General features: G+C 35.8%; 1 protein-coding gene across 2 annotated transcripts in view; it reads left to right on the top strand.

Annotated features, from left to right (window-relative positions):
- Positions 1–14,121, top strand: part of NCAM2 (neural cell adhesion molecule 2) — a 595,057-nt gene that overhangs the window by 336,040 nt on the left and 244,896 nt on the right. For both annotated transcript variants that reach the window (XM_075542416.1, XM_075542417.1), the window contains exon 5: positions 3,456–3,593. In XM_075542416.1, coding sequence (XP_075398531.1) covers positions 3,456–3,593 — 138 coding nt within the window. The remainder of the gene's footprint in view (positions 1–3,455; positions 3,594–14,121) is intronic.

The raw sequence follows: 14,121 nt of genomic DNA, 5'->3' as shown, positions 1-14,121 counted from the left end.
TCCTTGAGTGCCCTCCTCTTTGTTTGCTACCCCTTCGCTTTCCCAATTGCTATGTCCTACTCCAGGGAATGGTCTCTCCTGATCATATGGCCAAATTATGTAAGATGGAGTTTACCATCCTTGCTTCTAAGGAGCACTCTGGCCTTAATTCTTCCAAGAGACATTTGTTTGTCCCTTTTACAGACCATGACACTCTCAATATTCTTCTCCTGAACCACAATTCAAATGTCTGTTCTTCTTCTTCAGTCTTTTTATTTATTGCCCAACTTTCACATGTGTAAGTAGTGATGGAGAATACCATGGCAGGGATCAGGCACACCTTAGTCCTCAAAGCAGCATCCTTGCTTTTTAATAACCTAAAAGCTCCTATGCAGCAAATGTACCTAATATAAACTATCTTTTGATCTTTTGGCTCATGCTTGTATGAGCATTGCAAGTAAAGCAATAATCACTTTGCCTCAAGTTCTCCTCCCTTTCGACAAGCAATGTTGTGCATCCACACATCACAGGCCATTAATTAGCCTTCCTCCAATCCTGATGCCATATTCATTTTCCTGTAAGCCAGCTTCTCCGATTATATACTCAGCATCCAGATCGAATGAGCATGGTGAGAGAAAATAGCAGAGACACACACACCCCTCTGGATTTTGACCCGCATGCCCTTGTTCTATTCCCACAACTGCCTCTGATCCATGTCAACTTTGTGTGTGAGCACAAAGAAGTGTTCCGGAATTTATATTCTGATCAAGGCTATCCATCGTTTATAAAGTTCATATTATTAGTTGACATTAATTCAATGGCAGTGAGATTTATTGTTTATTTGTTTGGTTGGGTTCATAGTTTCTGACATAAATTCATTTACTTTATAAACAAACAGCATTTGAAATTAATTTTTCATATTTTACTATGTTTTGAAAATCTGATTTAAATAAACATATGTAATGTTATTTATATGTAGATTTAGCTGATAACTGTGTTACAGAGATTAAAAATAAGAAAATATAATTTAAGTTGAAACTTTTACATTTTGGAGACTAATATATTCTTATAAAATGTGAATTTGTGGAATCCAATTATTTCACTTTTATATAAAATAATATATCCCTAAAAGAATGGCTATCTCTGCTATTTTTCTTAACTCACATAAATTAAAAGTAATAAGTAAAAATTGGTATGCGTTTTAATAAGTTAAAATGTGATATTATAATAATAAATATTATTGGCATATCGTTAATTTAAAATATGTATTTAATAATGCTTCTCACTCTAATTGACCATTATATAAAAATTTACATTGAATTTGAATAAATACGTAGCTTTAAGAGTTCTGAGTAACTCCACACTATTTTGTGAATTGTAATTATGGTTTTATTGCAGATTGCCTTTCTTTATTCCATTTGTTTCCTTGTAATTCTGTATTTCTTCTTTAATTCCCTAAGTGAAAAGCTCTGCTTACACACTTGGTTTGGGTCAACCAGCAGGACTTGCAATCCTTCTGAACAAATTTGAACTCCTGGGCTGAAATTCATACAGCTGTCACTTTATAATCAACCTTTTCACCTTTTCACCTTTTAGGTAACCTCTGAATGTGGTATATTTACCATCCTAGTTGACATTTAGCTACCAGACAACCAGTAACAACCTACTGGTCTCTTTAATGGTAGCCTGTCGTCCAGCGTCTCATGGATAAATGCTTGGCAGCAAACCAAAGCGCTGTGGCTTCTCGGGAGAACAGCTCTGGTCGTATATGCTTATAGAAATGATCATCTAGGAAGCCCTCTGCGTCATCCGGCGTATACAGTTACATAGAGTTACATATAGCAATGAGTATGAATTAATTCAATGTCACACATCTACTCCATCATAATATGATGATTGCTCTACTCCTATATCAGGTCCAAACCTCCCCGTTAGCATTACGGTCTTGCTAAGGACTCCTGGTGGTGTGAGGAGTGAATCATTGAGCAGCGAACCACAATATCTGTACTTTGAACTGCCTGCTGCTCCTCCAGAGAAAGTTTACATTGTCTCCCAAACCCTATTGAACAGTTCTACTCTGTCTTGGAAAGTTGCAATGACTCAGCATTGGTTCTATGACAGTGACTTTAGTTGTCTTGAGCGCAGGTAAACCAGCTGAGGTGTTTGATGGCGGAGTGGTTTACTTCTCACTCAGGCATATTCCAATTGGCAACCAAGGCAGATATTTACATTATGCATCTACTCTCTGGTCCAGAAAGAAGTTGTTGTTATTAGACTCCATTGAGTCAATTCTGACTCATAACAACCCTTTTGACGATAGAATGAAACACTGCCTGCCATCCTCACAATTATTCTTACACACATATAGGGGATTCCATTATTAGACGCTGGCTTCCATGATTGCTCTGGTAAGCAGATATGTGAAGACAAGTAAACCCCCAACTTCCCCAGGCGGGAGCTGTAGGATTTAGGTACGTTGGAATCACAGGCCAATATAATGGCATAATGAAGCTAACAATAATGACAGGAACACCTTGCCCAAAAGTGCCATGATTGTGGAGTGTATATATTCTTTATTAAACAATTTATCCCAAATTCTTTTTAAAAATATCTAGCAATAGCTGTTTTCAATGATATATATGGATATATGTAACTTAAGGGCATTGCGTGTACATCTTTCTAAGCAGTACTAGATGCATGAACATCCTTAACTCGATACGAGGGAGGAACTTCATAATCCAACAATACTGAGCTATAGAAAATATTGCATCTATATTGTGGAAAATAATATCAGAATGGGCCACTACCTTGGATAGTGAGCTAGTATAAACAATCAATGAATTAATGTCATATTCCTTCTCATTTGTATATGTATGTATGTGTATACACTCACACAAAATGGACTCTTGAAATAAATCTAATGAAGTCTAATGTAACTAAATTGCATTAAGTTAAAGAAACCCTCCTCTATAAAGTTGATATATTTTCATTCAGTGTTTTTTCTCATATGACTTGAATATTATTGAATAATTTAACTCTTACTTAGGATATGCAAAATTATTATTTAGTTATTTAATGAGGAAGATTTTTCAATACAATTTATAATCCTTTTGCCTTGCCAAGTCTATATATTTATATTCAAAACATTTTCATAGCTGTAATGTCTAATCTTCCAATATTTTTCTTGTGTGTATCATTTCTGCATTCAAAGTACCAAGGGCAAAATAATAGCCTAACCATTTTTGTGTAAATAAAATCTAGAATATGTTTTAAAGAGAAAAGATATAACAAGTCAGTGTGGAGTAGAAAAAGTGAAGTCATGAAATTACATTTTACTTTCAAATTTGAATTTGTTTGTTGATGAAAACATTGATCGTATTAGACAAGTGCTATACTTTAACTCTTAGCAATTTAGAGCACACTGCATTCTACCTATAATTACATATAGCACTCTCACCCCTTTGTTTACTTTTCAGATCGCTTCGCTATGTTAGCCAACAATAATCTGCAGATTCTCAACATCAATAAGAGCGATGAAGGAATATACAGATGTGAAGGCAGAGTGGAAGCTCGGGGAGAAATTGACTTCCGTGATATCATTGTGATCGTTAATGGTAAGTAATGAATAACTTATATATATTTTATTGTTTTATCAGTGTGCTTTTATAAAGAACAACTGTTTAAACTTCCAACACTCAAGATTTCCCTAATAAACTGTGACCCCAAGCAGAAGAATTCTCCCCTCTACAAGAAGGGCTTGTGTTTCATTGTATTGGCTTCAGGACAAGATGTCTGACTTATTTAACATTTGCATCCTTAGAACAATCTCTAAGAGGCTAAGGACTACTTTCCTTTTGCTCAGGTTTTCTTCCTGAAGAAAGCAGAAAATCATCACAGTAACCTTTTCAGTTCTTTTTTGGTTGTTTTATTATCAAATGTCACAAGTAACAAAAGTTAGTTTCTTAAGTTTTTACAAATATTAATAATTAAGTTTATGATATAAGGGCATCTCTCTGCTCAAAAAAATTTCTCCAATACTTCTTTCTATACTTAATGTCTTGTTTTTCATACTATACTTCTTGCCGATGGTAACAGGACAGTTAATGAAGTCAGAAGTAACTATAAATGTAGACCCAATGCCACTTTTGGGGTCATTGACTACATTACAAAGACATGCCTGTGATACTTCTTTGACATTTCATGAATACGTTCCCATTGTGTCATCCACCATATCTTGCGTGAAAATGTCTCCCTCCCTTGGAGCTGTTTTCATTTTGCTTTCTTTGATTGTTACAGCATCAGGTTGTTATGCTCCAGATTTCAAGTTCCCTTCACCAATTTTCCCCTCCACCAAATCTTTCAATGCTTAAAATTCTTCAAATGTCTCAATTTCCTTAGGAAAATGTCTACAAACTCTTTTCATCTTAAAAGGAATTCTGTTTTGACTCAGCCCCTTTTCTAACCACTTGGCATCCTAAAACTCAAACCAAACTTTCCTCTCCGATCAACATTACATGGGATTTCGGAGTCTGGATACTTTACAGGAGGAGTTCTAGCCTCCTCTGTGCGGTGCAGAGCATCTGGTGGGTTACACTTGTTGACTCTGTGCTGGGCAGTCCAATAGCCGGGGTTACTATGGCTCACCCCTCTGGATAAAATAGTGGAGTCCTATGTAAATGTAATTTTATTAATTCACCTCCTGCTTCATCAAGGGTTCAGGAGGGAGTGGGGAGAGAGGAGGAAGGGAGAGGGGAAAAGGAAAATGAGGTGATTCCAGGAACTGAAGCAGAAAGTGAGTTTTGAGAATGGTGAGGACAACGAATGTATGTGTGCTTTACACAATTGATGCCTGTGTTGATTGTGATAAGATTTGTATGAGCCCCAATAAAATGATTAAAAATAAATAACAATGGTAAAGATACACGTCTGCAGTCAGAAGATTTTGTTCTTTTTTCAATAGATATATTTTGATTTAGGAGTTAAACAAGAATTCCCCATGAACAAGGGAAGAAAAAGAGATTATCGCCTGTTTCATATAGTGATCCTAATGTTTTATTTTAAATTTTTATTTATTTCTACTTATTTTTACCCAGAACTAACCCTACTCGCTACTCTATATATAATCTTCAATTTAAAAAAAGAAAATTGGAAATATAGTATAAGCCTAAAATACTTATATCTTCTCCTGTAACAAGGGTAGTTTAACTATAAACACCATTTTAAGATTGAAAGAAGAGTATAAACCATTGGTTATGTCTTTTTACCTAATTTCCTTGGTGAGTATGATGAAGTTTTCTTTGAGTGTATAATGAAGCTCATTTGTGGATAATATAATAAAATGAATGAGGTACGATATGGACCTATCATGGGCAAGGCTGTGTAGATCTTGCAGGTTTATGAGATAAACCTACATTCAAGGCCCTCAGAGGATCACGGCTCTTCTGATGCATGTCAAAAGTGCAGAGTTCAGTATTTTCTAAAGTGACACATTCAGCAGAATATGTGATCATTAATGCAGAAGGAATCCTTCAATGATACATCAAATTTTTGTTATCCGTATCACTTTATCCTATTGGTATCTATCACTCTTTCATTCTGCTCATTTACATATAATAAAGGAAACACATGGTAACAGTTTACAGTAACAGTTACTGACTGAGATATCCTCCATACTTTTTTTGTTTTCTAAATGGCATTTAAGTTATAAAATTACATTTAGTCATGAGAAAATATTTTAACTTCATAAGTGCTTATGAAAATTTGATTATAAATATAAATTAAATTACTAATACTGGTTTTAAATGTAGTTTATAGGAATCCACATATAAATGTTTATCACTATCTATATTTTTATGCATTTGCACCTGTATAGATATATTTTAATAAAAACTAGCAATTCTGATGTTAGAAAGGAAATGCTATCTGAGAGATACTTTTTTTAAAAAATCACTTCATTGGGAGCTCTTATAGCTCTTGCAGCTCTTATTACATACATCATTGTATCAAGCATATTTGTACATTTGTTGCCATCATCATTTTCAATACATTTTTTACTTGAACCTTTGGTATAAGTTCCTCTTTTTACCTCCCTCCCCCATCCTCCCACCCTCCTTTACCCACATTTCTGTTATTCTTCCACTTCAGGGGTGGGTGGGGGCTATCTACCCAACCTTGAGATGGGTTCCCCTGGTCTCCCCGTCCCCCTTCCAACTACTACCCTATTATCATGCTATCGCTACTCCTACTACTGTTCCTGTGGGGTTTATCTGTCCTAAACTCCCTGTGTCAAGAGCTTTTAATGGATGTGTGTTCTCTGGTCTAGCCAGAATTGGGTCACGGTAAAGGTGTATGGGGAGAGGAAGCATTCAGGGACTAGAGGAATGATGGGTGTTTCATTGGTGCTATACTGCACCCAGGTTTAACCATCCTTTCTTTTTTAACTCTTCTGTGTGGGGTGTGGGATTGGGAGGGGGCATCCAATAGTCTACAGATGAGCTTTGGTCTCCACTCCAAACCCCCTCATTCACACCAACATGGTTGTTTGTTCTTGATCTTTATATACCTGATACCTGATCCCGTCAACACCTCATGATCACACAGGCTGGTGTGCTTCTTCCATGTGGGCTTATTTGTTTCCCTGTCAGATGGCTGCTTGTTTAATTTCAAGTCTTTAAGACCCCAGATTCTGTATCTGTTGATAGCTGTCCACCATCCAATTTCTTTACCACATTTACTCATGCACCCATTTTGTTTCAGTGATCATGTGGGTAAGGTGAGTGTCAGAGTACCATGTTATTAGAACAGTGTTCGTGTGTTGAGGGAGGCTGTGAATAGAGGCCCAAAGTCTGTCCGCTATCTTAATACTTCACACATAAATATATGTACAGCTCTATCCCTTTCATTATACATTAGTATATTTACATATATACATGCCAACAGCTCTATCTCTATAAATAGCTTTTGCCTCATATTTTCTTTCCTTGATTTCCTTTCACCTTCTTCCTATTCCACTATCATGCGTACCTTCCATTTGAGTCTCAGTAATTCCTCTCAGAATACATTGCACTTGATTAAACCCCAATGGGCATTATGTGCCTCCCTTGCCATCAATTTTAGATATCTTGTTGTTCCCTTATCCCTACGTTTGTTGGCTCCCCACTCCCCGCCCCCACGTCCTCCTCTCCCATGTCCCCCAGGAAATGACTGTCCCATTGTTTCCTCCTCATTATTGTTTGTCTTGCTTATGTCATATAGATAGACATAGGGCAAAACTAAAAGAAAAGCAAACAAACAAGCAAAAACAAAACAAGGAAAAACTCAACAGATAGTTCCAGATCTGTCTGCTGATCCTTATGTATGTTTTCAGATCAAGTCTGATGAGGTAACAGGCTCTGTCCCCCAAGTCAGAAGTCTATTTTCAGGATTCCTCGGGGACTTGGTTACTTTGCTCCCCATTGCTACCCTGTTGCACTCCCTTTGCATTTCACTCCACTGAGCGTGTCACAGGCCTGGCACACTATCCGCACAGTAGCTCCAGTGATGTCCCCATAGTGCTAGAGTTCAGTGAGGGAATTTCGTGTCTCCTGTTGGGGTGGGCCCTAAGGATCTCTCTGTGCAGGGGCTGCTCTGAGCAGCGATGTCATCCCTGCGACCTGGAGGGCCATGGTGAGTTCCACTCTCTGAGAGATAATTTAATGCATATATAGCATGTTTGGATATGTGTCCACACTAGATGATTGTGAATATTTGCATTTGATTGCATTCATTATGAGGGAGGGATCATGTGACGATGAGGTGCTGTCCAGGTAACAAAGTTGGAGTCTTTTAATCTGTTGTCTGCATTCTAATTTAGCAGTCTTGGTAGCACAGTAGTAAAGGATGGTACTGCTGATTAAAAGACTATTCCCTTGAGCCCATCAAGTGCTCCACAGGAGAAAGGAGGGGCTATCAGTTTCCACAAAGAGCACAGCCTGGGCAAAGGGACAGTAGAGTTCAAGTCTGTGCCATGGGGGCATGGTAAACACAAAGGGACTCCACAATCCCGGGGATCCTTTTTTTTCATACTTACCTATTTCAAGGTTACACAGAGATAATCAGTAGACTGTGTTCATTTGTACTCATTAAAGAATCCAAAGACAGAAGAAAGAATGAAAGAAATGAACGGAATCATACATGCAATGACCTGTTCTGTCTACCCTCCAAAGAGCAAAGCGTCCTCTACCCGGAATTCCATTTTCCTCTAAGGGAATCAAGCACAAATTCCAGTTTGACTACCTTTGAGTAAACATTGCTTCATCTCCAATTCCAGCCACTTTTGTCTTTTGTAAGTCATGAGCTCTTATCTTCAATATTTCCTGGAACCTGTCTTACTGAAAATGAGTGTATTCTTAAAATCAACCATTGGCATTTTCTCTTCATATATGATGCAGTTGGATCCTGTCAAGGGAATTCTTTGACTAATGTCATCAGAAATCTATGCTTTCCTCTCCCATTTTATCTTGACTTCAGCAAGAAAAAGCATTCTTTACCATCCTTATTGATCCCTGTCCTGTTACTGTCTCCATCTAAATCTTGAATTTTGTTCAAGTATTTCCTCATTATTGCTTTCGTATAAAAACTTTTTTGAAAATATTTCAATAAACAGTGTGGGACTGAATAAAAATAAAAGAAGACTTAAAATGTCTGTTCTATTTGGTTACAAAATGTGAGTCTCATTCTACTTTTACCATCCATTTATATTTTTTTCTTTTAATTTTTGCTAATAATTTTTACCTTCATGATTTTTGCCTTTTAGCCCACACTCCATTCCTGTCTCTTTCTCCAAAACACCAACAAATAAACCAAAACAAGGAAATAGAAACCAAGTGATCCCGTTAACTATTTGTAAACATTGTTTGCTCCAATTTCAAATATCTTCTCTATAAGAAGCACTGCTACTTCTAATTTTGCTGGCCTTTAGCAAACCTGCCCCTCACATTCTGCCCTTTGATTTCACCTCTGTTCTGACTAGTGGTTGAAAGACAAGGCTCCTTTGCTCCTTGGTAGTACTGCCAGCAAAGCCACACGATAGGAACGTATCCTTCTTGATATTACTGCACATTGAATTAGATGATAGATGGCTGATTTATCAATAAAACAGTATTTTTTCTAAATCTAGTCTTTTGAGGTCCTTGTACAATGTTCTTACTATAGTTCTCAATCCTCTGTAATATTTTGTGAACATGGTAAATAATTTATTGGTTATGTGATGTGTGATGATTTAAAGGGAAAGAATATGGATTTATACCCTATTGATTATATGATTTTCTCTGGTCAATATTATAGAAGCAAACATAATATATACCACATCTGCAAAAATATCAGCCACCACTGCAAATATCCAATATTTTTCATGTCCTTATCTTCTACCCTTGAAATTACCATGAACCTAATAGAGTTCTGCTTCATTCTGGAAACCATGGTGAAGACACATAGAACAGAGATTGAGCTAATCTGTACCTACAAACACATAACATGAGTAAGAGATGACACATAGTTTTAAAGCACTGGTATTTTACATGTGTTTGTAATTACAAAAGTCTTGACAAACACAATGCTGGTAGCTTTTTGACTCCTTCCCCTATCAAGGATTTTTTCACGGTCTGTCCTCGAGCTACTACTTGTAATAACTTCCATGTGTGTCCCTCTGACATCTTTGAGGCCTGCTTTTCATGGTGGTGACAATTTTTCGTGTACTTTTTATCACATCATCAAAAATGTTCAATTTCAGTGAAGAGTCTAAGTTTCTTTTATAACATTGATATGCTTATTCAAAACATATGATAGAAAACTTATTAACTAACCTAAAACATAATTTCCCATAAGATAGCTAACACTTTTATCTTAAAGACCAAGGTAATAAACTTTGCCACACGTTTTTTGTGTGACTAATTGCTTATAGAATAAACATATATATTATCATCTAATAAATAAGAGTTTGATAGATATGCAAAACCTAGCTTATTAAAAATGGGCATCAAGTGTAGCCTCAGAGGGATGACTACCAATCTACATTTGACACATCCAATGCTGAAAATGGTAATATAATAAAACAGAGAGGGAGTAAATATATTCTAGACAAGTAAAATCCATCTTCGGAAATAACCAAAACATGGGCTATGTAAAACATTTAAATACTGAATTATTACAGAAAAAATATATATATTAGAATATGATGGTGGTGCTATTTGGTTGGTTAAAGATGAAGCTGGGAATCAGATGTTGGCAGTTCATAAAGTGCTGTGAATTTACTATTTAAAAAAAAACAACAGGATTTTCAGATATGGAACCAGAATGAGAAGAGTTGAAGAGAAGGGTCATAAAAATTTAAGATAACAGAAAATGGAAACAATGAGATCGAATGACTTCAAACAAACACAACACTCACTGCCATCGAGTTGATGTCAATTCTTGACAGCAGCGAACAAACCTGCCTTTCTTTCCTATAGCCTCTGGTGGTTTCAACTGCTGGTCTGATTGATAGTTAGCAGGCCAGCACCTATAACATAGATGTACACACACAGATATCTATGTCTGTCTATCTATCTATCTATCTATCTATCTATCTATCTATCTATCTATCTATCTATCTAACTCTTCCCTTATGCTTTCCATACTCTATTTCTAATCACATGGCTGTCAGGTCTACTCAAAAAGTGAATATGATAAAAAGCCGATAGATAATTTTTAAATGTAAATAGAAGGGAAAGTCGAAAAGCATTGTAATGAGAATGGCTCAGGAATTATGGTAACTGTATTTTTTATCTTTTTGCAGGGGTGAGGGGGATGTGGGACACAAAGGAATAATCCTAATAAATTTTATTGAAAGAAACAGAGTGATCATAGACTTGTTTTGAAGAAAATTTTTAAAAATTAAAAACTGCATGGCTAAAACAAGAAAACAAAACCAGGAATATTGTGCCTTGTAATTTGTACCCCATCATAATGATGCACCCGCTTATTCTTTGAGGCTAAGGGCTGTTCTCTGAGGATTTTGTTGGGAAATCTTATCCTATTCCCTGTAGAGTCTAGATCTTGCTCATGCAGTCTTTTAGGACGCCAAAACTACGGTTTTGACATATTGCAGATTGAAGCAGACATATATTCTGCCTTCAGAAATGTATAGAGCAAAAGGGACATGTCAAAAAGTTACAGTCTGTAAGGGAGTAGATCACTGTGGAGCTGTGTCCCCAAGCCTCCTTATAGGAAGTAGAGGTTTAAAAATAAAATGTTATTTTAAAGTACAATGATTCATTATTTTCTAAGGCTGTGTGAATTTGTGAATAATGCATTGCTAACTGCTGCTGTAAATGTGGTGTAATGTAAGCAGGAACAATTGACTTTGAATGAAAAACACCTAGTAGTATCGTTTTAAAGCAATTTAACTTAATTTTTCCTCGAACATTAAATTTAGCAGTAGATTATAATGCCCAGAGAAATTTTGCAAGTGGTAGTTGTTCACTGTGCTGTGGCAGTGATCCTCAGGAGTGATTTTATATTTCTAACTACCATATTTCTAGCCTTTTCCTAAAGTCAAGTAAATGAGGAAAAAATCTAATTTATGATATAACTGAAATATTAATTTAGACTTGATTCCTTAATTTTTATATAATTGTATACCATAATAAAATGCATCAGTACATCAACAGTAATGAACTGATCCTTTGTTTACCAATAAAGTAATTGAAACAACTTTAAGGATGGATACTTTAAGTCAAATTATAATTGAAAATCACTTGGGAATTTGTCATATGGATCCAATCCAATCATATGGAACATATATTTTAAAGATATGTAAAGACATAAATATGGATAAAATTCCAATGTGTTCAGATTTTATTTCAGAAAGACACTGTGAGTTCCAATCTTTAAAATGTGCTACCTTAAAGACTACTTTAGGAAACTGTTTCAGGCTTTTATTCACTCTCCAATCTATGTTTTTATTCACTCTCCAATCTATGTATGCTTCTTATGTCTTGCACTGGGTTTAGTTGCAATATAATCTATGGCTTTTAATAAAAATCTAGGAACTCAGACAATGCATTTTTTAATAGAGAACTTAGATAAGATTCCAATATGTTAGACACAAATTAATTCCATTCAATTGTAAGTAAAACTAGTTTTCTGCACTAGATCATTTTAAGTAGTTTCTTTTTCCCATCTGTAACATTTTCTCCATTTATGTGTGAAATTATCTCACACACTAAATCTTTAATGTTTCAAGAACCAGTGTATGTTTCATAACCCCAAGGGGTATCTTGGACCTTTGCATATTAAAATGGTCAATAACTTTTGGAATTACTTCTTGTTTTTAATCATTGTTCACAAATTTTGATAACCTCACTCACACTGGTAATATATTTGATCCATTATAAATAAAAATAATCCAATATAAATTTAAAAATGATATTTTCCTCTCTACTAATTCAGTAATCTTCTGTGTGTGTATAAAATGATACGGTGGTTTTACGTTTGTCTGCTTATCTACTCACGGCCATTGAATCATGCTGACTTGTAGAAACCCTACAGGACAGCATAGAACTTCCCCTGTGATTTTCTGACACTAACTGTTTGCAGGAGTAGAAAGACTCATCTTTCTCCTGAGGAGCAGATCTTGGTTTCGAACTGGCCAACTTGTGATTCACAGGCCAATGCATAACCACTATGCAATCAGGCCTCATGTTTACTTAATCAATGCTACATGTAAATGTGACATTGTCTTTATACATAGAATTTGATATACACACAGTTAATACACAAGAATTACCCCAAAAATGTTCCTACTAGGATATCATTTCACACATGCATAGGTTTATTTCAAGCAAATGTTTTTAAGCATGTGTTCAGTGAATGGTGTCAGACAAGTTCTCTTATTGGAATGGCATCTTTTCAATTGAAGAATTTCTCTGTTTTGTTTTGTCATTGTTGTTGGATTGTATGTTTGTTTCTTGTTTTAGATTTTTATGATTTTCTGTTTATGAAATTCAGAGTAGATAAAGCTATAGTCAAAATAATTGGATTAATAAATGACTAGGGGCAAGGCAGGGGGGTTGAGGGAAATGAGTATCTCACAAAATAAGCATGAGAAAGAAGAAAATGTTCTGAAATGGATCATTGTGATGATTTTACAGATTTTCTTAATATAAGTGAGCTATTAGATTGTTTTGTGTGAATGATTTGTATAGAAAATGATTTAAATAAATATATTTTTACACTTTTTAATGTCCAATTAAAACAGTGACTATTAAGGGTATCTGACGGGACATTTAAATTCAAAGCATAGATATCAGCTAAGAAAGTTATAATAACTGGTCTTTGGAATTCCAAAGGAATACTCCTGATAAGTTTTCTTAAAGGAAATGTACAAATTGTAGAGGCATATTAGAAGGTTTTCAGAAGATCGGTCTGCATCGATGAGAAAAAATGAGAACATTTATGTCTCGGATTTTTTTTTTCTCATGGTAATAAAGCCCCTGTTCATTTGTTGAGGCTAGCGAGGCCATCCTGCAAGATTTGGTTGAGCAACCTAAGCCCATCCATCTTAAAGCAGGCGTCCTCCTTATAATGTCTGTGCAAGGCCAAGATTACTACCTTGTTGGTAGCTTTGCAATCTAACCCCTTTCAAACTGTCCCCTGGAGTCCCTCCCCTTACCACTGCCAGGGCTCTTGAAAGAATGGGAGAAAAAACAATCAGGCCTATTCCTCTTGTAACAAGGGCAGGATTTTTTAAAATATAACAATAAATTCTCTTAAAGAGAGAACTGACTGACAACAGCAAAGTGAGAACTGGTGTCCGTGTTGGGAACAATCTGTCTGAGAAGGTTACATTGACTGGAGCTCAGCATGGCCACAAAATAGCACAAACCTAAAGAAGCAGATTGAAGAACAAAGAAATACCTAAAATCTCCTTACCTTTTACCCTAGTATTTAGCCCTAATCCTATTCTTCTTCCCCCACCCATCAGGGAGGCATATCTGTGGAGACTACACACAATCCTACCTGCCTCCTCATTAGGTATGCATTAAACCTTGCGAATCCAATCACATTCCTGTCTAAAAACAATTGGTATGTGAAGTGTCAGTCACTCTGTTTTGTGGTAATACC

The sequence above is a fragment of the Tenrec ecaudatus genome, chromosome 2 (assembly GCF_050624435.1).
Source record: "Tenrec ecaudatus isolate mTenEca1 chromosome 2, mTenEca1.hap1, whole genome shotgun sequence".
In the NCBI taxonomy this organism is placed as follows: domain Eukaryota; kingdom Metazoa; phylum Chordata; class Mammalia; order Afrosoricida; family Tenrecidae; genus Tenrec; species Tenrec ecaudatus.
The sequence above is the reverse complement of the archived record's forward strand: the minus strand, read 5'-3'. Positions and strand labels throughout refer to the sequence as shown.